The 26,864-nt window shown below is 43.7% G+C and overlaps 1 protein-coding gene across 1 annotated transcript in view; it reads left to right on the top strand.

Moving 5' to 3' along the window:
* RASSF3 (Ras association domain family member 3) overlaps nucleotides 1-14,596 on the top strand; it is a 77,051-nt gene extending 62,455 nt beyond the window's left edge. Inside the window, exons 2-5 of the mRNA XM_068970564.1 lie at nucleotides 4,908-5,015; nucleotides 7,069-7,297; nucleotides 9,106-9,215; nucleotides 11,992-14,596. Coding sequence (XP_068826665.1) covers nucleotides 4,908-5,015; nucleotides 7,069-7,297; nucleotides 9,106-9,215; nucleotides 11,992-12,141 — 597 coding nt within the window. The 3' untranslated portion in view covers nucleotides 12,142-14,596. The remainder of the gene's footprint in view (nucleotides 1-4,907; nucleotides 5,016-7,068; nucleotides 7,298-9,105; nucleotides 9,216-11,991) is intronic.
* The last annotated feature ends 12,268 nt before the right edge of the window (nucleotides 14,597-26,864 follow it).

Genomic DNA, 26,864 nt, shown 5'->3' with positions numbered 1-26,864 from the left:
CACCTTTGGTCCCGCAGCTAGAATGTGGCAGAGCCATGATTCAGACCTAAGTATGCCTAAGCCTTAGACCACCTGCCTTCACTAGGCTGAAACAGAAGGAGCAGTAGGGCCATATTCATCTTCTCTCCTGCTCCCTCCCTCTGCCCTCCCACCTCTCTCCCTTTCTCCCTGCTCCCTCCTCGTAGTTATTCTCAGATGCTTTATACTTTGTTTAGGATTTTTTTTAATTGTTATATTTTTAACTCAAGAAATTATGCTGTATTTTATACAGTGCTGTTGTCAATTATATCTCAATAAAACTGGAAGATAAAACTTTAATTGTGATATGATTTCAGAATTAGACAAAAAATATGACAGGAAGGGTATAAGCAGTGTCCAGGTTTGCAAGGGTCTGTATATTCTTGGACAGTTGGGTTGTGAGCCCCTCCAACCTGGAGCTGGGCCACACTGCCTTCACACCGTCTGAGCCACGCTGCCTGGGATTCCTGTGTGTCTGGGAGGTAGGGCGTGCCCCTTTTGAAAGGTCGGTGTAAAAACAGCAGTGTGACCTCACCCAGGAACTGAGGCAAACCCAAGAGCAGCTGTCCAGAGATTGCTAGGTGTAAATATGAGCAAAGAGTCTAAGGTTTATAGTTTTGCATGGAAGAGCTCACCCTCTGAGAAACTGGAGGGTTTGGGGAATGTAAAAAGAAAAGTGGCTTATAAAAAAGATGACTGGTAACTAACTTCCCAAACAGACACTCTCAGGCGTGGCGCCATACCCTCCTCAGCTGCCAAGAACAATAGCGGATGCGTTCACAGACTCCTGCGACCATGCCATTTCCTCCTCGCCATGCAATTACAGATGAATGTTTATGCTCCATGCTCTCTGCTCCACGCCCGCCACGTTTTTTTTTTTTTTTTTAACCCTCTCCTTGCTATCACCTTTGTACTCATGAAATCTACTTTTTCCCTTCTGGGTTCTGTTCTGCTAGTATAGTAGTAGTGTTAATAGCTTAGTCATGTCTGACTCTTTGAGACCCCATGGACTGTAGCCTGTCAGGCTTCTCTGTCCATGGGATTCTCCAGGCAAAAATACTGGAGTGGGTTGCCATGCCCTCCTCCAGGGGATCTTCCCGAACCAGGGATCAAACCTAGGTCTTCTGCATCGCAGGCAGATTCTTTACCATCTGAACCACCCGGGAAGCCCATAGGCATGCATTGTGCTAGGAGGACAGGCAGGAGAATTCTTCCTGGTTTGAGAAGAAGGGCGAGGGTGTCCTCTTTTAAAGGGTTAAATAATCTAGACGTTTCCCTAATCAGGAGACTTTCCCCAGTTCCGACACTAAGAGAAACCAGTGTCCTCCAATCCAGGGCCTCACAGGCAGCTCCTAGGCCTTTCCCTTTGCTGCCAGACTCCTTTACTCGGAGGAACTGAGCTTAGCTAACCTCCTGGAAGTCTTTTTTCTCTGGCATTCCTCACTCACATGAAGATGGAGGTGCTGTGTGACGTTCCCTCATGGGGCAAGGTCTGGCCCACAGCTTCTGTTCAGAAAATACTTGCTGCATGAGTAGGCCTTGGTGAACAGTTGCTACCTCAGTTGACTGAAAAATGCAAGATCACAGAAGAGTGTAGATCTTAGACTCTTATCAGAAGGAAAAAAAAAACTATGGGTGGTGATGAATGTAAACTAAACTTATTTTGGTGACCATTTTTATGTACATATAAAGTGATTATGTTTTACACTTGAAACAAACAGGATGTTACATGTCAAAGTCACTTTAGTCGTGTCCAACTCTGCGACCCTATAAACTGTAGCCTGCCAGGCTCCTCTGTCCAAGGGATTCTCCAGGCAAGAATATTGGAGTGGCTTGCCATGCCCCCCTCTAGGGGATCTTCCTGAACCAGGGATTGAACCTGAGTCTTCTGTGTCTCCTGCATTAGCAGGCGGGTTCTTTACCACTATCACCACCTGGGAAGCCTACTATGTTATATACCTTAAACTGTTATAATATTGTAAATCAATTATACTTGATTTATAAGTATATATAGGTATTTAAAGAAAATACAAGCTCACAGCCCTTGAGGGTTTAGTTGCTTCTCTGGGATTTGCTTTGCAGTTGATCTTTTAATAATGAGATTTTAGGTTTGGAAGAGATCTTGAAGACCTTTGGATCCAGCTCTTTTCTGTTGTTGCTTCCTATGTTTGCTAGGTTTTTAATCTCTGAGAAAGTCGGCTAAGTGGTTTACACAGGCATGTCTCAGTTATGCATGTGTGGACGACCCGGGTCAAGTTTCTCTTCCCAGACTGGCCTGCTCCTTTGACTAAAGCTCCTGGGAATGCTGACCCGAGGGGGCCTCAAGGTGGGTGCCAAGTCCAGTGTCATCAGCAAAACCTGTGACCAAGGACTGACCGAAATGGTCTGAGCACCTGCCCGTCGCTCTGTGCACTCCCCCAGCCTTTCTCTCCTTTTCTCCTTTCTTCATGCAGTAAGCCCCTAGATCACATGTATGCTCCAGTATTCAGACAGTTCACTATTTGTGTGTATTTTTAATGGTGAGCCTTTGGTTTCCTTGATTCCTTGAGTGGAGCCATCCTGTCTCATTGGTCACACTAGTGGAAGCACATTTTTGCAAACAGAAAGCTGGGAAACACTTTGGAGACGTCTACTCCAGTATCATTTCTTATTTGATAGGAAATGAGAGAGCAGACTCAGGTTAGTAGCCCAGGGCACACCATTAGCTTTGGTGACCTGGCCTAGTCCCAAGTCTGGTTGGAATGGGGCGCTTTCCCAGCACCCTTTGCCCTGCCAGCATCACATCCCATACCCATGAAACGGAAAGTCTCTTATTGTATACTTTTATTTTAAAAATGTTACATACATATATTTTGTTTAATTTAATTTTTGGCCGCAGTGTGTGGCATGTGGGATCTTAGTTGGGATTCCCAACCCGGGATTGAATGCTCGTCCCCAGCAGTGGAAACGCAGTCTTAACCACTGGACCTCCAGGGAAGTATCATGTATTGTATCTCATAATTTTTTTTTTTTTTTTTCCTCAATTGAGGTGTAGTTGATTTACTGTGTTTCAGGTATACAGCAAAGTGGTTCTGTTTCAAATAGATAGATTCTTTTTCAGGTTCTTTTCCATTATAAATTGTTGGAAGATATTGAATATAGTTCCCTCTACTATACAGTAGATCCTTGGTGTTTATCTTTAATATTTATTAGTGTGTATCTGTTAATCCCAAATTCCTAGTTTATCCTTCCCCCTCTTATTGTATACTTTTTAGGGTATGCTTTGAAGAGTCTTTGGGTAGTTCATAGTGAATAATGAATGCTGGAAGACTCATTTTCTGCTTCAGCCATGACCTGTAGCTGGCTAATTGTGGACTGGAAAGAGCAGGTCAGGCAAAGAGATGTGAGAGACATGTTTTAAATTTCTTTGGAAATAGTCACTGAAGCGCCTGAAAAGTTACTTTAATCTACAGCTTTTTCCTTCCCTAACCATTGACACCAAAAATAAGATTGCTCTGGGACTTGACACTGGCAGATAGAATGCTCCCCAAGGGACTTGAGGTTTGCTTCCAAAGCTGGGCAGTGACCACGCTGGCCTCCCAGCACTGACCTGTCAGACCTCACTAGGACAGCACTGGAATCGAAAAGTTCCTGAGATGACTTATAGTCAGCACAACTCTCTCTGGGTCTCCAGTCAAGGAACTTGAGACCTGAATGGATTTGATGCCCTTAAAGTTCTTTCCTCGCTGGTGGGGGTGTGTTTATCACACTAGCTCACAGTGCCTGTTGGGCGCAAATGCCTACTCGGATAGCCTGCAGCTGCAAGGATGGGGTGATGTATCTGGCTGGAAAAGAGGTACTTTTTAAAGGTTTTATTTAGGGGGTTATTAAATCATCAGATCTTCTCTCTATCTTGAAGGTTATTAGGACCCTTCTCTTTTTTGAGTTTATTTCCCAGGCTTGAATCTGATTATGCGCCCTTTCTTTAAGTTTGCAAACTCCCACACAGGAATGGTGGGGGCCTGTTCAGTTTAGTGGAAACAGCATGAGGACCCGGATTAGAATCGAGCTTGGTCTCTTAACCAGTTGGGTTGTCCCTGGCAAGCCACTTGACCTCTGTTAGCCTCAGTGTTTTTGTAACATGGGGATGCTGACGAAGATTAAATGAGGACCCCGGGTGGAAGTACTTGGAGTTACTGAGGGTGGGTGGGCTTTGGGATCAGGTTTTCAGGTAAGTGCCAACACTTCTACAGAGCAGTTTTTATTGGTAGATTAGTTTATGTCTTAGAACTTGATCTCATCTAGAAACGGAAGTTAAAATGCCTGCTTGGTTAGGTTGTTGGGAGAAGCAAATGCCGTTTAAGTCAGGTGCCTGGCATGCCTGGTTTCAGGGGCCCCAGTACTCTGGAGTGTGGCCATCGGTGATTGACATCAGCTGTCACATGACATCATGCACTGGTTGAGCTCTATAGACAAAACAGTTAGTGAAATTTTCACAGTCAAGAGAGGACTTCACTAAAATCCTCCCCTCCAGAGTGTGGGGGGAGAGACTGGAGGAGTGGGGGTTGAGAGTGGGTGGGTCCAGGAAGTCTGGCTACTTGTATCTTCCTACGGAAGATTAAATTACCTTCTGGCAGTTGTGTTGAATTTGACAGGTCAGTGATTAGTGCCAGTTTAACACTTACTAACTACCATACCTTTTGCTGATAAAGACTGTAAAGCTATAAAAATTGTAAAGTTCATAGGATGTGTGTTTGTGTGCGTGTGTGCATGTGTGTGTGTGTGTGTGTGTGTGTGTGCGAAGGTAAAGTGCTCATAGTTATTGTTATGTGGCATGTGAAAAGAATCCTGGCTTTTCTGCATTTTTTCCTGTGATTGCTCATGGATGGTTTGGCTTATTTTTCTTCTAGGATGTGGAGAAAGAGAAGGAAACCCACAATTACCTCAGCAAAGAGGAAATCAAAGAGAAAGTTCATAAATACAACTTAGCAGTCACAGACAAGTTGAAGATGACCTTGGTGAGCACCCATGCTAATAATACTGTTTAGCTTGAAAGTGTCAAAGGACAATTATAAGTTGTTGGTACCACTGTCTGTATGTTTTAAAATGTCTGAATCACGCTTGCAGAAATTTAAAGATTAAGGTATATAGAACTGGAAAACCAGATATTTCTGCATCTTTCAAATGAAAGCTGTATTTTGAAATTGCTTTATCTCAAAATCAGTCAACAAGTCCTAAAATTTTATTTTGAAAGATGTTATGACCTCCAAAGGGTTCTTAGCATTGAGTGTAATCCTTGCCTGTTTAACACAGGGGTGGTGACTCAGATTCTAACAAGGCCTTAGATAAGTTTTACCTTATGCAAATAAATCTGGAAGTGTCAGGAAAAGAATTTTGTCACCACGGATTGGGATATAATTGAGCTCGGAGTTTTCTCAGCTGGTTGTGGGTGTAAGACGGAGCGTGTATTAATAATACTCAGCTTCCTACACTGTTGTTTCAACTTTGTGTTTTCTGCAACTTTGTGCCGGAGCTGTTTGAAGCTCAGTGGGGAGCGAGGGTATAGGAGAGAGAAGCCCAGGCTTGGTGACACAGGAAGGGAAGACAATAGCAGAGCCCTCTGCGGGTTCCTCTTGCTGGTCTGGCCTTCCCCTACCACTTGATGGCCTTCCTCAAGGCACCTGCCACGCCTCGGTGCCAGTGTCCAGGGCCCTGAAGCCCTGCCTGGCCGTCTAGCGACCCTGAACTGATAGAGCTCTGCAAAGGATAGGGCGACCTGGTTAGAACAGGTCCGACTGAATTCTGTGATCCTTGGGGAGGAGCTTTTAAAAAAACGCTTGTGAGAAAGGATTCCTGTCTGGTGGGATTCCGCCCAAAAAGGGAGACAGCAGATAATCTCAAGATTATTTTTCTTTATTCCCAGTCTTACTTCTTTTTCAAACATGGTTTTTATCAAAGCAGAACATTCTCTCCTCCTTGGAGATTAAAACAGATCAAATTTCCATGTCATTTCAAAGATTAAAAAGAAAAAGTGAAATGTTGTATAATACTTTCCACAAATGAGTGAATTAGTATTATAAATTGATCTTGTGGAAAGGAAGAAAAACAATGGCCCATAAAGGAGATTTTTCATGTTCTGTGTTAACTGTCATTTATATATAACTTAACCTGAAGGCTCATTTAAATAAACCATTACAATATTTGTTTTTTTCTGAATATACTAGAAGTTAAAAGTGAAGACCAGACCATTATAACTATTTGTAGCAACTAAAATATTCTACCGCCAGTTAAGACACCACCTGTTATTCTACCACCTGTGGTCCAGTGGTTAGGACTCCACGTTTCTACTACAGGAGGCCCTGGTTAGGATATTAGGATCCTGCATGCTGCGTGGCCTGGCCAAACAAAAAAACAAAAGGAAACACAAGTGTTTGTATCATAATGTCTGTGGTTTACATTGTAACTTGAATTTGTTGTAAAAATATTGCTGCTTGAGGTGTCTGAAGTGCCTCATTGTGTATCCCATGCTTAGTGGGAAATCCTACGCTATATAAAATAGTTTATGCAAAATTGATAATAGCTGGTACATAGGAGCCACTAGGAATGAAAATAGCTTGTTTTCTTCCCGTCTGCTTCTTGTTATTTGAGTATTTCAGAGTCCTAATTGTGACTTTCCTTTTTGTGTAATAGCTGGTCATCAGTTGGAGATGTTGTTTCCTTTGAGCAGTTAGCCTGCACATGGCCCCAAGCTTTAACAAGCCCTGTGGTTTGGCCAGCATCTGTGCCAGGGGATGGGAGGCTCACCCGTGGGCCCCGACCTTTCACATGCAGCTTTGCAGGCTTTGGTCCCCACATCTGCCCTGCAGACCTTGCCTGAGAAGCACTTCGCTGGAGTGTGTTAACCTTTCCGAGGTCATCTCCTGAGGGGCCGTCTTGAGTGAGCCTCTGCCGCAAAGCCATAAAAGAAGAGAACAAGAGAGGGAGTGTTTCACCTTCCTTTTCTGTTGTTGTCTTGATACGCTCCTTCCCTAAAATGCCCAGCTCATGTGTGTGTTCTTCTTCCTGCCTCAGAATTCAAATGGGATTTACACTGGCTTCATTAAAGTACAGATGGAACTATGCAAACCTTCCCAGGCTGCTGGAAAACCCGCTCCCAGTAGCAATGGCTGTATGAACACCCTTCACATCAGCAGCACAAACACGGTTGGCGAAGTGATAGAGGCTCTGCTTAAGAAGTTTCTTGTGACCGAGAGCCCTACCAAGTTTGCACTTTATAAGCGGTGTCACAGGGAAGATCAAGGTACCATGCTTGAAATGAAAATGGTCCCTGCTTTTGTTTCTGTCTTTTGACTTTATTCATGGAAGACTGGTGGATGTACCTGTATCAGTTATGTCAGAGCCCAGGGACATATTCTGAAATAAATGGTGAATGCGTCCTGGCTGTCCGTGTTTTTCAGGTCGACAGCTCTCGGTCTGCGAGCCCCGAGGTATTTGTATGTGAATTATGTGATGGGTATTTATGGAGGATTTATGGGATAGCCTCCCTCCTCCTGGGCTTTCCCGGTAGCTCAGATGGTAAAGCATCTGCCTACAATGTGGGAGACCTGGGTTTGATCCCTGGGTCGGAAAGATCCCCTGGAGAAGGAAACCCACTCCAGTATTCTTGCCTGGAAAATCCCATGGACTGAGGAGTCTGGTAGGCTACAGTCCATGGGGTCGCAAAGAGTCAGACACGACTAAGCGACTTTACTTTCACTTTCACTTTCACCCTCCTCCTTGCCCCTACCACCCCACCCAGCACAAAGAAGAATGCCTTTGTGCTGACGTTTTCAGTAGCACATTGACATTGGATGTGATTGGTGAACTTGCAGGCTTCTGTCAATGGCACAGTCCTAGGCTCTCCTTTTCCCTTAGCCTGTCTCATGCAAGGTGTGACCCTGGGATGGGTTGGCACCCTGCCCACCCCCCCAGGGGCTCATGCAGTGGATGAATAACATTTTGATCTGAGGTCTACCTGTCTGAACTTAATACCCACAGTCAGTGGATTAAAAAGAATCTTAAATTACTGCATGAAACAGAATAAGATATTCCAGATCAGGTCATCACTGAACAGAAATTGATACTGATGGTGGACAGCAGGGGTTTAGTGATTCACTAAGTACTGATTTGAAAATGGCGTATATATGTGAACATTTATGCTTTCCCTAGTTTTTCTGAGTTGAGCCTATAGCAGCTGTGGCCGAAAATCCACTCACCTTGGCATGATGGGAAAGTCCCTTGGTTGCCTAGGGATGAAACCCAGCTAGATGCTGAGTATGCTCACCTTTCTTCAACACATACTGTGGGCTGAGCCTGCAGAATACAGGGATGAATAGGCCGAGGTTCCCATCCTTCAGAGGCCACAGGCCCTCAGCAGTGGGGGAAGTTTACATCTCCAGGGAAGATGTATATATGATGTATAATGCAGTGGTATCCGGAAAGGAGAAAATAAAACAGATCAATTCAGGTGGCATTTTGTCTTGCCACCTTCTTTGCCTGCCCTACCTGGTCTTTAGCTGCATAATCTAACAGTAATAGCATCCTACCAACTTAGTACCCACATGGCAAATCTTTCAACTCTACAAAGCAGAGAGAGAGAGAGAGAGAGAGAGTGTGTGTGTGTGTGTATGCAGAGCTAGCATTCAGACAGACTGCTTTGTTTGTGCCTGCTGATTCTAAATTAATCTGTAGGAAGATTTGCTTCTAGAGTTCTGATTTCATGTTCTTGGGAAGGTATATTTTTATTGTTGGAGGGATTACAGATCCTTTTTAAAGTTTATCTTGCTTTCTAAAAGGAGGAGTGGGATTAATTATAAGCCCATTTTGAGAGTGATACTCATTTAAATTCATTCTCAAGAATTATTTCCTTTTTAAATCAAGGCCCAGTTTACATTATGCAGATAGAATGGAAATCGTATAGAATTCATTCCACTGTGGGCTGTTTATTGGTGACAAGATGAGGAGGGTGGTGCCCAGGTGGCTGAGGTGATCACACTGTTGCGTTGATCTGGGGGTGGGGAGGGCAATGATGTTGTGTTGTGCTTGTGACATGCCTCTCGTTCTCACCAGTCTACGCCTGCAAGCTCTCGGACCGGGAACATCCACTCTACCTGCGTTTGGTAGCAGGTCCCAGAACAGACACACTCAGTTTTGTTCTTCGCGAACATGAAATTGGAGAGGTAAGTGATTGTTCATTCTTGCTTTAAACTCTGCAGACCAGCTGGTCCTGTTTTATCGCTCTGGTCTGGTGACTCTACCACTGACTGCGGAGGAGGAGGGGTGGGGAGGGGAGGGGGAATGTGTGTGTCTGTGTGTGTCTGCCTGTCATGGGAGGAGAGGTGGTCCTGTGGAGGCAGGGTGTTTTTGAATTGTCAGAAATGAACCCAGAGTTAGTCTACAATATAATTTTCTTGTAACACTCATTATTTTGGTCTGTAATTTTCAGAGGTGGAAGGATATACACTTTTTTTAAAACCTGATCACCATCCAGTCTCATTTTCACCCCTTCCACCTCCAAATTACTCTAATCCAGCTGAGCTTTGGAAGTCGACACTCTCCGTATGTTTGCTGGTAATCAGAGTCTCCAGGCTCCTTTGCTCTAAAGGGGATAAAGGGAAACACAGTCTCTTTACTATGAAAACCATTAAACTTTCTAGACTCTTCCTTTCCTCTTTGCCCAGATGATTTAAGGATTTATGTCTATACATGCATTATTTGCCATTTTCTCTCCAAGAAGGATTGTATTTAGGTCAGTTCAGTTGAGGGAAAAGGCACTTCAGACTGTCCTTCTAGATCAAGTGTCAGATGAGTACATCTCTCAAGCTCTGGGTCTCAGCCTTTCGTCTAGAATTGGAAATGGCATGAATTGTCCATGTAGAACATTTTGTGATGCAGTGAGAATAGTTCTAGGTTAAAAGTTAAAAAACCAAGACCCTGCTTCCTGCCATTCCTTTTACCAGATTAGGAGTACAACCTTGGGTAAATCTCCTCTTTTCAGTCTTCAGTTTTAAAATCTGTAAAGTGGGACTTGAAAAGGTGGTTTTGAGTCACAAATTAGAAATGTATGTAAACATGCTTGGTAAGGAGCATGTTTATATGTCAGTGTAAATTGGAACTTTATTTAGGGGAGTTTCAGGAAGACAGTGATTTGGGACATTTTGGAAGTTTCTTTTGATCTTTATGTTTTGAAATCTTTAAAATCCACTCTCATTTTGAAGAGAGAGCTTGGTTACAAAAGCCTAAAATTTGAGGTATTGGTTGGCACACGATAGTCTACCCTCTGCAAACCCAAGTCAGACATATCAGCATAGCCTTGTCCGCATCTTACCTTTCTCGGTGCTGGTTTCTGAGTGTTGCACATAGTTTAGTTAGTGTAATTGGAGCTGCATTGTCTGGGAGGGAATTATGTTGGCTTAGATTTGAAATTCACTTTACGTTGTGTTCTAATGTTCCAGATTGCTTTTCTGACCTCTCTATGGTATGCTTGTGTCTCAAGTCTTTTGAGGTTAAATGAATTGAGAGAAGAAACTTTCCATAGGTGTCAGAGAGTGGGGGGGAGATGCTATTTTATACTCTCTTTATTTTGGAGAACTTATGTGAAAAATAAATTGTTAATTTTCAAATTAACAGAGTATTCTAATGTAGACAGTTCTGTTCTCCTGCTTCACTTCTCATTTTCTTTAGTAACTAGCTCAATCAGTCTCCAAGAGCCAATCTCTTTCAATCATCAGTCCGCTTGGTGATTTTATTCTGTCTCCTCTCTCTGCACTTGTGATAGGTTATCCTGTTTTTCCCTACCCCACGTGCCCCGGGAGTCCCCCATCAGACCTTGCTCTTGGCCGAGATAGTGGTGCTCAGCCCAGGACTGAGGGCCTCCTTTTGGGAGGGGAGGACATGTAGTTTGGAAAGAAACCTCCCAGGTGATGCCACATACCCTTCTTGATATTTACTTCTTAAAAACAATTTTTTTTTTTTTTTAAATACCATGAACATTTTGTGCCTGCCAAATACCAGGTGCTATTAGGGAAAATGAAGTCAGAAGCTCAACGGCCAAAGACAAAGCCCACGTAGTTGGAAGCACAGCAGATGCAGTGCAGACAAGAGAAATGCTAAGCAAATAATTATAACACTGTTTAGATCTTTGTGATCAGGCAGTGATCAAGGCTTCCAGTGCTCAGTGAAAGTTTCTAAAAGACATAATCCTGACTGACAGAGAAAGGGAGGAAATCATGGAAGGCTTCTTAGAGAGAGTGGCGTTGAATCTGGGACTTGAAGGTTGAGGAGGAGTTTGCCAGGCAGAGTGGAGGAGGGGAGAGCATGTGCAAAGCCACACAGGGTAATGAGTGAGGGGCACAGGGACAGAGATGGGACTGGAGAGGGGAGGGTCTTTCAGACATAGCAGAAACAACCACGGGAAGCCATTGAATAACTCCAGACATGGAGGGTCATGCCTAGATTGGCGTTCTAGAGAGAGTATTCAGGCTGGCTGTTTGGGGGAACAGATTAGAGAATGGGAAAGTGGAGCTAGGAGGCTATCCCAGGGTTGGAGGGGAGGGTGGTGGTGGATAGGAGGGGGTGACATTGACAGTGGGAACTGGGGAAGAAGGCAGTGATGACAAGGACCCCACGGAGAAGGAGGGTGGAGGGAGTGTGGAGTTGCGTTTCATGCTTCTGTGGGTTAGTGTCTAATGGAGGTAGGTGTTTGCTCTTAGAGCCCTTTCGGAGGACGCTGGGAGGAGGGCAGCAGCGGGGAGTGGGAGTGAGCTGAGGTAGGGATGTAAGGCTCGTCAGGAGGCTCAGCTCTCGTCCACCAGGACTTCTGAGAAGGCCGGGCAGCGTTGGGCAGTGTGAGTCAGGAGGGGAAGGCAGTCAGCCCCCTGTGCTCCCCGCCCTCCTTGTTCCTAAGTCTTGAATTAATAAACACCTGGCATTTTTCATTTTTGTGTTCCCTCACAGTGGGAAGCCTTCAGCCTGCCAGAGCTACAGAATTTCTTGAGGATCTTGGACAAGGAAGAAGACGAGCAGTTACAGAACCTGAAGGAGCGCTACGCGGCCTACAGACACAAGCTGGAAGAAGCCCTCAGCCAGGCGTGGAAACCGGGGTAAAGTGTGGGGCTCCCTGCCCCTCAGGGACGGCACGGGACCTGCGTGTGCACCGGCGGCCAGGGTCTCTCTTGTCGGAGGGCGGTTTTCTTGCCCTATGATGCTAGGGCCTTTCCTCTTTACAAATCTCTAGATCTAGTTCCCCCAAACTGGTCACGCAGCATCCTGCAGCTTGGGCGTCCTCTGTCAGGGATTCTGCAAGCTTGTTCTGTTAACAGCACCACGGTGTTACCTCTTGGCAAGCTGTGAACCTGTGGTCTCATCTGGAGCATTCTAGAGTGCTTTGAAGCATGGACTTTGAGGTTTTTTATTTTTCCTTATTTTCTTTTAGTTAAATATATGATGATGTTAAGCTTAAGGTTGTGCAAATGATTTTTTAAAAGCTTAACAAGGACTCTTTCTGAATACTTGTCTTATGTTGAAACTACCTGTCTGTTACTGGGTTTTTTTTGTTTTGTTTTTAATGTCAGAGGAAACAATTCATGTGAATTGAAGGGCACAGGAAGCTAGGGATGCTGAGGAGCTGGTGAAGGATTTTGGAGGAGTCTGGTAAAGAGAGAAAAGAGGAAGTATGGAAGAAGGTGGAGGGTGGAGGTGGAGAGTGCTAACTGGAAGGAGGTTTGGGTAAGTGGATGGTAGAGAAGGAGGTGAACTTGCTTGTTAAGGGGTTAAAAGCTTTCAGTTTAGAGACATTAACTCCATTGTCATACTGCTTGATTTCCTGGTGAGTAAAATGTGGGCACGGAAACCAAAGAAAGTAGGAGCTAGGCGCAGAGGAGGAACTGACTGCCGCGGACCAGGGGAGGCAGGAGGAGCCCCATCTTGGTGAATCAGCGCCCTCCCCGCCCTCCCCGCCCTCCCGGAGCGGAAGGTCTGAGTGGTACAGCTTCTCTGGGTGGTGAGCATCAGCTATGACCCCTGTGAAGTTACAGTTTCCCCCTGAGGTTGTTTTTCAAAGTGGAAAAGGAGTTTCTGGAGGAGGCAGTGTACCCTCCAACCCAACCCCTCCCCCCCACCCCCCGCCCCCGGGACTTTTGTAGAGTGAGGAGCTCTCAGCACTCTTTTGACAATCACTCCCTCCTTTCCCTTTAATCTTCCCCTCCCTTCTTCCTCCTTCGCTCCCCTCACTGCTCTCCCTTCTCCCTTTGTCTTATAAATTGAAGTAGACTTGATGTAGAACAGGGGTGTGGATTAAGGAGGCACAGGACGGGACCATCAGATCCTCAGTTCCAAAGTGACTGTAAAGTGGGGGAGGGGCCCCCCCGCGTCCACTCCCAGCGGACCACAGAGGAGCGGGTTCTTAGCCTTTTAACAAAAGTGCATGCTGCTGCAGACCAAAGAAGTGCATGTGCAATAGGAGCCTTCCCTCAGCCAGGTTAGATAGTCTCATTTTGCGCAGTGGTTAGTCTGAAGCCAGCAGGAAAGGTGTGTTGTGCTCCTAGAGGGGCCTTGCAGTCTGTGCAGTCTAGATAGTGTTTATAAATTCCCAAGGAATTGTTAACACTTTGGTGACACCTAATGGAGTCTTTTTGAAATTCCAAGGTGCTTCAGTTCTTTGCCTCCTAAGTGAACTGTGCCTTTTTTAAAAATTGCGTTTCTGTCCCCTTCTTGGTGGCTCTTCTGACTTTTCAGAGAACGCCTGTCTTGTTGGAGGCAGATGTGTTGCTTCTGCTATGCCACACACATTACCGAGACAATCATATCTTCCTAAGCTTTTTAAGGAAAGTTGGAAAGAAACCCCAAAAAGTAGAACTAGCTATAAAATATGTATGGCACATCTTGTTTAATTTTGCATGTAAGTTCCTTTTAGTGCCTCAGTGAGGTTTTAGTGACATTGTCAACCAATACTTTACCTTCATTGTTCAGGGAATGCCTTCATGATTTTTATACTGGTTTTACTCTTCAGACTATGGCTTAGGTGTGAGTGTACTGTTATCAACCACCTGGTCTTTTAATTACCCACCCCAGTAAGCTCATATTTTGTGAAACCTTTGTTTCTCAGATTGACACTGTTCGAACCTTAAAGTAGTACCTGATGGGTATCTGTGAAAGTTTTTTTTTTTTTTTTTTTACTTGAAGTAGACTGTCTGAATTAGGCATCCTCGTCTGTGTGATCCAGGACCTCGCTCATTGTCACATGCACTACAGGTTTCAATTTGGAAAACTTACTGTGTTGAAGTCCTGTCGGTTCATGATTCTTGAAGACCAATGGTCTCTCCTGAACACTGGTGACTGCAGCATTTTTAATGTGTAAGAGGCCACCGAGGCCAAAAGATTTTTAAAAATTATTGTACAAATTCTTATGTTAAATTTAACTATCTAAGCTTTGCTGTAATACTGTTTTCTCTTCAGTATGTGATGGTACAGGAACGAGGTTAAATGAAGGGGTGGTATTGCAGGGGAGCATTTTAAATCACAGAAGTAAAAAAAATTATAATATTTATAATTTTCATGAGTTTAAGTTTATTTTTATGGGGAAGAGTTTTTTTTCCCTAAAATTGTTTCTGGAATGGCAAATTGTTTCCATCATTAAAAGTTGAAGTTGTTAGTTGATGTTTGTGTGTTTTTATTTATGGTAATATGCTGGATAAAAGAAAAGAAGGTCATGGGAGTGGGAGGAACTGCTTTTGAAGATAATTGTGGACAGGGGCTGAAATGTGACAATTTTCAGTAGGTTTGTATGGTTCACATTTGTTCTTCCAAATGTCACTTTGCCTTTGCCTTAGCATCTGGGGAAGATAACTGGAGGTGAGTGTCTGCCCACGTTCCTGAAACAGTGAAATATACATATGTTTAGAAGAGTATGAAGGGTATACATACAAGTGTATGAAGCAGATGAATAAAGACTCATTATAAAGTGGCTGCCCTGTGACCACTACCAAGGGAAAACATTGTCCCTTCCCTAGCACATCTTCCCCTTCTCCACCCGTCCCTTCCCTGAGACCCCCCACTGCTGGCTGCATGGGCCTTGCTGCTGTGTGCAGGCCTTCTCTAGCTGTGGCGCGTGGGCTTCCCGTCGTGGTGGTGCCCCTTGTTGCAGAGCGTGGACTCCAGTGGTGGCAGTGCATGGGCTCCGTAGCTGGGGCACACAGGCTTAGTTGTCCCCCAGCATGTGGAGTCTTCCCAGACCAGGGCCCCAACCCGTGTCCCTTGAATTGGCAGGTGGATTCCTAACCACTGGACCACCAGGGAAATCCCCTCTCACTCTTAAAATAGACCACTTTCAACGTTACATTATCTCTGCTTTTTGAGTCACTGTGACTGTCTCTCACGGGATTGGGTGCACAACTGCTACTCTTCATAGGCTTCCAAGCCTGGTGGAGACAGGTGATTTTACTACTGCACAGACCCCTAGAGGAGGTGGGGAAGTAGGTGCAAAGCTGTACCAGTTGGTGAAGGGGAAAACATTTAAGTGCCATACCTGCTTCGCAAGTGAAAATATTATGATAGAAATGATGGCTCAGTATAGGTCTTTTTCACAAAAATAACCTGAAGAATCTAGTTTAGAAGTTCGGCCTGGGTTACTACCCAAGGTGCCGTTGGGAATGTCTGGGAATCTTTATCCCTTTAAGGGAGTTAGCTTCTTGCCCAAGGAATTTGTCATCAGTTGATAATTAAATGAATATTCCTATGTTGCAAAGTTACTTCTCAAGGATTTGTACATTGTTTTGGGACTTTGTCATGTGATCCTAATTAGGAATTTTTCTGTTTTTGAGTGTTTGAATGAAAGGAGGAGTCTATATACAGATCTTTTATATATGTGTGTGTATATATATATTTCATATACATAATTTTTGTTTATTTTTGGCTGCACTGGGTCTTCGTTGCTGCACAGGCTCTTCTCTAGTTGTGCTGAGCAGGAGCTGCTCACCAGCTGTGGGGTCTGGCTTCCTCATTGCAGTGGCTTCTCTTGCTGTGGGGCACAGGAGGCAGGGGGCACAGGCTTCGGTAGTCGCAGCTCCTGGGCTCTGGAGCACAGGCTGAATAGTTGCGGCACGTGGGCTTAGCTGCTTCGTGGGATGTGGGATCTTCCCAGATCAGGGATCAAACCCGAGTCTTCTGCATTTTCAGGTGGATTCTTCACCACTGAGCCATCAGGGAAGCCCCATATACAGATTTTCATTGATTGACCGTGGGGTTATGTTCTGATAAACCCGTCATAAGTTGGAAATACATAGTAAGTCAAAAATGCGTTCATACACATCCTCTCCCAAACATCCTAGTTCTGCTTAGCCTACCTGAAACCTGCCCGGAACACATGCATTAGCCTCCAGTCAGGCAAGGTCATCTGACACAAAGTGTGTTAAGTGTTGAATATCTCATGTAATTTATTGAATACTCTCCTGAAAGCGGAAAACAGAATGGCTGGGTACGGAATGTTTTTTTTTCTCCCCAGAATGTTGTAAGTATATTGGTTGTTTACCTTCATAAACAAACAAAAAAAAATCACTAGCCTGGGAAAAGATCACAATTCAAAATCCCAAGTACATTTTCTAGTGAACGCATACCACTTTCACTCTATCGTAGTCAAGAAACCGCTAGTCAAACTATTGTTAAGTTGGGGACCTTCCGTACTGTAATAGCAAATTCAGACATAGTGCTTACGATGTTCTAGGCATTATTCTAACAAGTTTAATATGTATTAACTCAGTTTCTCCCCATGAAGTAGGTATTGTCAACACTCTCATTTTACAGATGAGGAGACAGAAACCCATCGAAGTCCAGCAGCTTGCCCATGGCCACTCTGTGAGCGAATGAAAGGTGACCCTTCCTGTGCACCAGCTTTCCCTGTAAGGGCTACCCTGTTTTTCAGTAAAGCTGCCTGATAAGGGCCCATCAGAATGCCGGTAGTGGGCAGTTCAGCTGAAATCAGGCCTGTTAGTAGAGTTGGGATCTGTGGGAAATGGAAGGTGACAGGCTTGGTGTCAGAGCGCTTTATCGTCCTTTTGTTGTTGTTCACTTAGCTTTCCATTTACGTGGTTATACTAAGTTACAGAGAAGGAGATGCCTACCTGTGTTTTCATTTACAGGTTCTGTTGCGTGCAAGAAGCTGACAGGGTAGGTAACTGAACCTCATGTTCTCACTGCAATTAGTAAGATAATTCCCTGGATCCACTAGAGGAATAGCTTCAAGAAGTCACAGTTCCCAGGAACCACTAAATGCTTGTGAAGGCTGGAGTTTTGCTCCCTCATCAAGGAGGAGCCTCTCCAAAGAAACACGGGAAACTAAGTATGCAAATTCTTGAAAGTGTACATTTGCCTGGTGTGAATCACTGCTTCCTTAATTAAGAAAACAGGTTTGTATAAGGAAGGGGTGAGAAATGGGCCAAGGGGTGGTGGTGGAAAGAAGTGGGCAGATTAAATAGCTGTCAGTTGAATGTATTAATTCTATCTGTAGGATTTTTTTGGTTTTTAAATTTTTCCTGGTTTTTGGATTTTTAGAGGTTGGTAAGTTCGGGGTTTCATTTCAGGTTTGTTTTTTGGCAGATCTTTCTCTAATTCTATAAGGTGAGGCTGACCAGGTAGATGACAGACCTTCTAATCTTCGTATTAGTTTCCCAAGGCACTTGTGACTCACTTGGTGGCAGTTAAACTCAGAAAGCTCCTCTTCCTCTTTCTGAGAAAGGTGAGTATTGGCATTTTTAAACGTTTGCACACAAACAGAAAGTATCAGGACCCTTTGTAAACTTAAAAGAAGTTGGGTTTGGGCTTTGTGTCTGGGAGGGAGTCCCTTTATCCAGGAGAGTTGGTTTTGATCTTTCTAGGCAACGAGGCTTACCGTGGATGCTCCTCTGTCTTCAGCAGCCACAGGTCTGCTTGTGGCCTGGCGTGTGTACCCTCCCCTTGCTTTAGCCACCCAGTGTCGACACAGGAGATTGATTAAACCCTGTGCCGTTCCTTTCCTCTGGAGTTCTATGGGACTCTGAACCAGAGTTCTGATTTTCAAATGACAGAAAATTTGCTAAAGTTCTAGTCATTCTGGAGCAGCACCCTGAGGTGTCTTGGCAAAAGTTAGAATCCTTGAATTATGGGCTGGGAGGTGACAGCTTGAATTCACATCTTTTTCATGCATGTGTGATCGCCCAAGGAAAATGTTCCAAGTAGTGTTCAATAACCTCAGATATGCAGATGACACTACCCTTATGGCAGAAAGTGAAGAGGAGCTAAAAAGCCTCTTGATGAAAGTGAAAGAGGAGAGTGAAAAAGTTGGCTTAAAGCTCAACATTCAGAAAACGAAGATCATGGCATCCGGTCCCATCACTTCATGGCAAATAGACGGGGAAACAGTGAAAACAGTGTCAGACTTTATTTTTTGGGGCTCCAAAATCACCGCAGATGGTGATTGCAGCCATGAAATTAAGACGCTTACTCCTTGGAAGAAAAGTTATGACCAACCTAGATAGTATATTGAAAAGCAGGGACATTACTTTGCCGACTAAGGTCCATCTAGTCAAGGCTATGGTTTTTCCTGTGGTCATGTATGAATGTGAGAGCTGGACAGTGAAGAAGGCTGAGCGCCGAAGAATTGATGCTTTCGAACTGTGGTGTTGGAGAAGACTCTTGAGAGTCCCTTGGACTGCAAGGAGATCCAACCAGTCCATTCTGAAGGAGATCAGCCCTGGGATTTCTTTGGAGGAAATGATGCTGAAGCTGAAACTCCAGTACTTTGGCCACCTCGTGTGAAGAGCTGACTCATTGGAAAAGACTCTGATGCTGGGAGGGATTGGGGGCAGTAGGAGAAAGGGACGACCGAGGATGAGATGGCTGGATGGCATCATGGATTCGATGGATGTGAGTCTGAGTGAACTCCGGGAGATGGTGATGAACAGGGAGGCCTGGTGTGCTGCGATTCATGGGGTTGCAAAGAGTCGGACACGACTGAGCGACTGAACTGACTAACTGAACTGAGTGTTTAAGATCTGTTAGATGAGATTTCAAGACAAAAATGAGGTTATTGCTCGTTTTTTTATAGACTACCTATAGGTGCTGATTTTTAAAAGGCAGACTTTTCTATACCCTACCCCAAAGCTAATACTAAGCCCTGAGAATCTCCTACTTTAACAAGCACCCCATGTTTTTTTCAAATACTAAGTGTAAATCTTAGAGCTCTGCAGAGTATTTCATCGATTGAAGGGATATATCCAGGTGCACAGTTGTCTTTAAACAAATTACTTCCACACTGAGAGTAATGGCCAGCCTGCAAAGAGACTCCTGTCTTGCCTCACTTAGCCCTGGAAAGGATAGTTCTTTGTATAGTGTTACCCTGTGCCCCAACCATGCATGGCTAGTTGGATTTTAGTTAGCCCTGGATACAAGACTGTTGATCAATTACCTGTCTTAAAATTCTAAATAAAGAAACAGAGGAGTTGTAGTTAGTCTGTGATGGTATTGATAAGCCAGGGGACTGAAACCACCATTGAGCCTTGTGTCAGAAGCAGAGAGAGACTGCAGAGAAAGCAGGAGAATGGAGAAACAAGAAGCCAAGAGGAGAGTCTGTGTGGCCTCTGGAAGGTGAAGAGAGTAAATTCAGAACCTACTTGATATTTGTTAGCTGTTGAATTTCTCCTGGTACCCTCTTCCCTCAGAAAGGAATTATCTTTGTTGACATGAGCTCTGTACTCATGTGCCCATTTCTACAGTGGGGTCAAGAGTAGAAACAGAGGGAAATTAATGGTACTAAATGCCTTTTAGAAAAGATGAAAGGGCTCAAATGCATGACCTCAGCCTCCTCTTAAAGAAAAAGAAAAGCAGAAGAAAGGAAGTGATAAAGAGTGTAACAAATGAAACAGAAAACAAACAAAATCAGCGAAACCAGAAGTATGTTCTTAAGAGATCAGTAGAGGTGATAATTCTCTAACCATACTGACCAGGCAAGAAAGAGAGGACGCAAATTATTAACACCACTATTAGGAACAGGAGCGGTGACATCACTACAGATGTTCATATTTTAGGTCTTTGCATTGCAATAAGTTTCCTTAAAAATTTGTGTTATTTTTTGGAAAAACAAAACCAAGGTGAGTTCTACACATTCCTAATTTTGCCTAGTTTTGAAAAATTTGCCAAGTGACAAATGCTGATGTTACTGGTACTATCAACTGTTTGGTTCCCACAGTTATTTACAGTATTGTAACTTTAATGCATATGATCAATACTATTCTAACTTAATATTTAAGGTTACTTTAATATTATTAGAAATACAGTTAGGATTTCTGCTTATTAAAATGTGAATTATGATAGTTTCCTCCCTCTCTTCCATCCTCCCCCTCCTATTTCCCTCCCTCCCTCCTTTTTCTTTCTTTTTCCACAAACAGAACTAATTGTAATCATAGTTGAGGAATGAGTGTGTCTGTTTTACTGTTGGGTTCTGTGATGCCTATCTTCTTACAACGATCCTTTTTTTATATTTTCAGTAACTTTTTATTTTGATTAGTTCTTTCTGTTCTTCACACAAAAAGAAACTTGAGTAGAACACCGAGTATTTTAACTTCTTTTATTCAACAAGTACTTTAAATTACCCAAGGATGTTAGGACTGTGTCGATTATGGTGAGAAAGAACACCGTGGTCCTGTCTTCACCAAAACTGGTTTACTTCAGTTTCCATGTGTAATGAAAACCAGCAAGTGTCACAAAGATGAAATACAGAGCACTGTGAGAGTTTATTACTTAAGCTTTTAGAGAAGGCTTCCTAGAGGGAGTGATTTAGAGCTAAGATTTTTAAGGATGAGTCGGAGTTACCTGGTAGAATTCATGATTTACGGGAAAATTTTCTACGTAAGAGCCACTGGTTTCTCAAGCCTTTCTTTCAGTAGTTATATTGGCGTCACTCTTGCTGTCTTGCCTGTTATGAGAAAGGAGCTTACAGAGTGCTAAATAATTCTCAGTGGGTCCTGAGTTCATCTTTGGCAGGGGCAGAGTTAAAATTTACCGTAGCAATTGCCCTGGATCAGCGGTTTTCCCCCCTGTAAAGTGGAGAGGGCATCATGTTTGCTTTCTTCATCAGACTCATGAGGACCAAATAAGATAATGAAGGTCAAGGTACTCTACACCCTGCAAAGTCTGATGTAGTGTAAGGTGGTCCTGTTTTCCAAATTCTTCTTCCTATAGGGGTGGTATGGCTGCTTTACTACTGGGCCAGGGTATTTACATATCATGTTGACACAGACATTCATCGAAGAAGCATCACCTAGGATGTAATTTCCAAGCGGGACATTTTTTTCAAAGTGAAATTTTTTGTTTTTGTTTTTTAACCTCATGCTTAAGGAAGGCAAAACACTCAAGATCCAGGGCAATTAACAGACCAAAAAATCTGCACTCAGTGCCTTTCCATGTGCCACCCGTAAATATAATGGCAGAGCGGTCTATCTGCTCTGACAAGTTAGACCCACAAGGCTCAGAGCTGCAGGGACCAGGGCTGCCCACGCTGTCACACTCCTGTAGGTGCTGAGCGATCCAGACCAGAGGGTGATGTGTGGGTGTCATCTGGGGGCCCTGGCCTTTGTTCTCGTCCGGTGCTGTCATGTGTGTGAATTCTCACCCCAGATAGCAGTCTCTCTGGGGACTGGGGCATGTCTTCAGCTCTCTGAGCTGGGGGGCATAATGTCTGTGGGACTAAACATTTCATCGTGTCTGGAAACAGCCAGTTGGGCAGCTTGGAGAAGGAATGGGGCTGTTCTGCAAGGCTTCCTGCCTCTCCTTGTAAAGTCAGTGTTCACCCCCGGCTGAACCCTTCACCAGGGCCCTAAGTGGCAATACAGGGAGGAAGGGGGCAGGGTGACCGAGGCCCTGTTTTTGTGTTCCCCTGCTGTACAGAAGACCAGACTCAGCATCTCAGGCTTCATTCTCTGTGGAATCATCCATAAAAGTGCAGTCACTGGCTGAAGGCTGCCTGATAGATGACTCAGTAAGTGGCCCCTCATTCCAGACTGCTGAAAGGATCCAAGTTCTTGTGTTGATGTCAGGTCTAATAAAGTTGCTACTCACGCGATCTTGGAGGAGCTGGGAAACACAGGAGACCTGGGGAAGAAAAAGACACAGGGAAGCCACTTTTCTTCAGGACTTAAACAGAAGTGGCTGCATTTCTGAGCTGCTTTCCTAGCATTAGGACGAGGCAAAGGAGTAGCGTCTGATGGTCTTGATTTGGACAACAGGTGCCTCAGAAGCCAAGCCAAGATCTTGGCCTGAAGCAGCTGCTGAAAGAGCAGCTCCGCCCCTGTGCTGGGCTCTCCCACGCACCAACTTTTGTGGGTAATAGAGACCCTCTGGAGGGAAGACTTGGACTTGTGTCTGGGGCCTGCCAGCCTAGAGTCCATTAAAATGTTTTCCAGCACGGGCTGAGAACAATACTTTCAGTTCAGTTCAGTTCAGTCGCTCAGTCGTGTCTGACTCTTTGTGACCCCATGAATTGCAGCATGCCAGGCCTCCCTGTCCATCACCAACTCCCAGACTTCACTCAAACTCACGTCCATCGAGTTGGTGATGCCATGCAGCCATCTCATCCTCTGTCGTCCCCTTCTCCTGCCCCCAACCCTCCCAGCATCAGAGTCCTTTCCAGTGAGTCAGCTCTTCGCATGAGGTGGCCAAAGTACTGGAGTTTCAGCTTTAGCATCATTCCTTCCAAAGAAATCCCAGGGTTGATCTCCTTCAGAATGGACTGGTTGGATCTCCTTGCAGTCCAAGGGACTCTCAAGAGTCTTCTCCAACACCACAGTTCAAAAGCATCAATTCTTCGGCGCTCAGCCTTCTTCACAGTCCAACTCTCACATCCATACATGACCACAGGAAAAACCATAGCCTTGACTAGATGGGCCTTTGTTGGCAAAGTAATGTCTCTGCTTTTCAATGTGCTGTCTAGGTTGGTCATAACTTTTCTAACAAGGAGTAAGCGTCTTTTAATTTCATGGGTGCAGTCACCATCTGCAGTGATTTTGGAGCCCCCAAAAATAAAGTCTGACACTGTTTCCACTGTTTCCCCATCTATTTGCCATGAAGTGATGGGACCGGATGCCATGATCTTCGTTTTCTGAATGTTGAGCTTTATGCCAACTTTTTCACTCTCCTCTTTCACTTTCATCAAGAGGCTTTTTAGCTCCTCTTCACTTTCTGCCATAAGGGTGGTGTCATCTGCATAGCTGAGGTTATTGATATTTCTCGCGGCAATCGATTCCAGCTGGTGTTTCTTCCAGTCCAGCGTTTCTCATGATGTATCTGCATATAAGTTAAATAAGCAGGGTGACCATATACGTCCTTGATGTACTCCTTTTCCTATTTGGAACCAGTCTGTTGTTCCATGTCCAGTTCTAACTGTTGCTTCCTGACCTGCATATAGGTTTCTCAAGAGGCAGGTCAGGTGGTCTGGTGTTCCCATCTCTTTTAGAATTTTCCACAGTTTATTGTGATCCACACAGTCAAAGGCTTTTTGGCATAGTCAATAAAGCAGAAATAGATGTTTTTCTGGAACTCTTTAGCAATCATATAAAGAAGCTTCTACTAGGTTTTGGTAATTATACCTGCAAACTGGTATTTATTTATACCTTTCAGTTATATAGTGTGCAGATTTTTTTCTGCCTTTGGAGATAAGTTGAGCCTCTACCACTGGCAGCTTTACCCTGTCCCAGGTACTTACCGTTTTATAGGTTTTGGCTAAAGGTTTTGTCCCATTTTCTCTTGGTCAATTAGGTTTGGTCATTATGTTAGTTATACATTGCCATACATAGTTACAAAAGTATTTTTTTCCTTATGATGAGGACGTTTAGCATGTACTCTTAGCAAATTTCAAGTATGGGACACAGTATTGCTAACTATAGTCACTATGCTCTACGTTACACCCCCATGGCTTGTTTTATAACTAGAAGTTGGTACCGTTGGACCCCCTTTCACCTGTATGTCCTACTCCCCAGACCCCACCTCTGGCAACCACCGTATCTGTTCTCCATAGCGATAAGCTTGGTTTTCTTTCCTGTTGTAATTGTTCATTATTATTTTTAAAATTCCACATATTAGTGAGATCGTAAAGTATTTGTCGTTCTCTGTCTTACTTAATGCCCTCAGGGTCTATGCATATTGCCTCAAGTAGCAAGATTCATTCATTTTTATGGCAGAATAGTATTGTATATATATATACATCTTCTTTATCCATGCATCCATTGATGGATACTTAGGTTGTTTCTGTATCTTGGCTGTTGTAAATAATACATAGGCTGTTTCTGTATCTTGACTATTATAAATAATGCTGCAGTGAATATGGGATTTCAGATTAGTGGGTTTTTTGGTCCAGATAAATACCCACAAGTGGAATTGCTGGATCATATGGTTCTAGTTTTTTGAGGGGCCTCCATACTGTTTTCCACAGTGGCTATTCCAGTTTACATTCTCACCAGCAGTGCACAGGGATTCTCTAACATCCTTGTCTTCTTATTTTTGGCTGTGTTGTGCAGCTTGCAGGGTCTTATTAGTTCCCTAATCAGGGATTGAACCCTGGTCAGTTGTTTCTTGTCCTGCTCAAAGCTTTCAAGTTTTCATTGTTGAGTAAGATGTTAGCTGTGGACTTCTCATCTATGGCTTTCATGTTGAGGTACGTTTCCTCTATAACCATTTATCACAAGTGAACATTGATTGAACTTTGTCTAATGCTTTCTGTATCTGTTAAGATGATTAAATCTTTCATCTTGTTAACGTGGAATATAACATTGATCTGTGGATATGGAACCATTCTTAAATCCTTGTACTAAATTCCACTTGATCCTGGTGTGTGAACCTTTTAATGTGTTGTTGATTTCAGTCTGCTGATCCTTTGTTGAGGATTTTCGCCTGTATGTTTGTCAGGAATATTGACCTGTTGCTGTCCGGTTTTGGTATGAGAGTAATGCTGGCCTTGTAAAATGAGTTTGGAAGTGTTCCTTTTCTATTTCTGGAAGAGTTTGAGAAGGATTGGTGTTAATTCCACTTTGAACGCTTGGTAGAATTCATCAGTGAAGCTACCTGGTCCTTACTAGTGATTAGACCATTCACATTTCCTGTTTTTTTCATGATTCAGTCCTGGAAGGTTGTATGTTTCTGGGAATTTATTGAGTTATTGGCATCTAATTCATTGTGGTACTCTCTTAGGCTCCTTTGTGTATCTGAGGTGCAGTTGTAATGTCGTCCCTTTCATTTCTGATGTTACTTGAGCCCTTCTTATTCTTGGTGAGTCTATTTAAAGGTTTGTCAGAGGAGCTCTGTTTTGAAGTCAGGCTGTGGAGCAGGACAAGAAACCATTTCAATGGTAGTGTCAACTCTCTTTCTTAGTCTGGAACTATTTTCCCTGTAAATACAGATATCAGGGACAAGTTTTCTTTTCAATTTACATGATGTCCTGGAGGTCAGAGAAAGACTATTTCTCTTTCATAACCCAGCTCACTTCCAGAGTAGGCACTCAGATCTATGAGGGTGAAATCCTTATTAGATCACAGCGACAGCAGAATTTAATAGATGTCTTCAAAGCCAGATCTTTGAAATCTTGACTCTAATTAGCTTTGAGCTTGGGTAAACTGAGTTAAAGAGCCTAGTCTGCAAAGCCCTTTTTGTCACAATAAATGCTAATTACAACCATTCTTTGTATTCCTCTGCTCTTTGAGGACCTGTCAGCATGTCAGAACTGCAGGTCACGGGGATCTAGATCTCAGGTCTCACCAGCTTTAAGTGTCAAGAAAGCGTCCTCTCAAAGACTGAGACTTAGAACTGTCATCCGCTCTGTGGTCCTCCTGAAGCCAGCTCCCATGTTCCACATGTAAATCTTGTCTTATGGAGGAATCCCTAGGCCATCAGTAAAGTTCTCTGCATCGAGCTTTCAGCTGGGGGCCTTAGGTTCTCTGCCCTTGCCACAACAGACTTCAAGGCACACATGACTAGCCCATTAAACCCACTGTGGGTAGAAAAAGATGAAACAAATACTAAACGTGTATATATTTGGTTCTACAGGGCAAGGTAGTCTCAGTGGGAATAGGCAGGGTGCAAGTTAGAAAAATGGATGGAGTCGGCTGTACTTAGCCTCACTTTGAGTCTATGCAAATAAAGTCTCCTCTCCCTAGGTGACTTGATATTGTGATAAATCCAAGTATTTGTTTTTCTGATGGTAGTCTGGAAACTTAATGGGTGTCTTCTCACCTCTTGTTTTTCTGGTCTTCAGAACTTCTAAGAGGCAACCTACTACATCTGAGATTGCCAAGTTACAGCTTTTTCCTTTTTTGATGATGGAACATAGCCATGCATGTTCAGTTGTGGGTTGTCTATGGCTACTTTCGTACTGAAACAGCAGAATTATGTATCTGTGATACAGACATGGCCTGCAAACCTAAAATACTATCCCTTTAAGAAAAAAAGCATGTCAACCCCAGTAGGACTTCTTTTCTCATTTACGGCAATGGATCACGTGACTAGATATCAAGGCAAAGCACCTTTGGAGGTGAGTTTATCTAATTAAAGCTGGCTGAGTTTTTTTTCCCCCCTCAAAACTGTAAATGCATGATGAAGAATTATCAGGAAGATTTTCTGCATGCTACTCATCAGGGACACATACATGAGCCTTCCAGGTAGGGACTAGTACCCCATGGAAACAGCCCATTTCCAGTACTAGGTGAGCCATTAAAACATTAAACAGTATATAATAACAACAAAGAGAGTCAAAATTACTACTTGTGGACTAAAACAAAGGACACATTTCCACTACAACAGAAATAAATTTTAATTCA

This window comes from Capricornis sumatraensis, chromosome 4 (genome assembly GCF_032405125.1).
Source record: "Capricornis sumatraensis isolate serow.1 chromosome 4, serow.2, whole genome shotgun sequence".
NCBI classification, from domain to species: Eukaryota; Metazoa; Chordata; class Mammalia; order Artiodactyla; family Bovidae; genus Capricornis; species Capricornis sumatraensis.
Note: the sequence above shows the minus strand (reverse complement) of the source record. Positions and strands in the feature narration are given on the sequence as shown.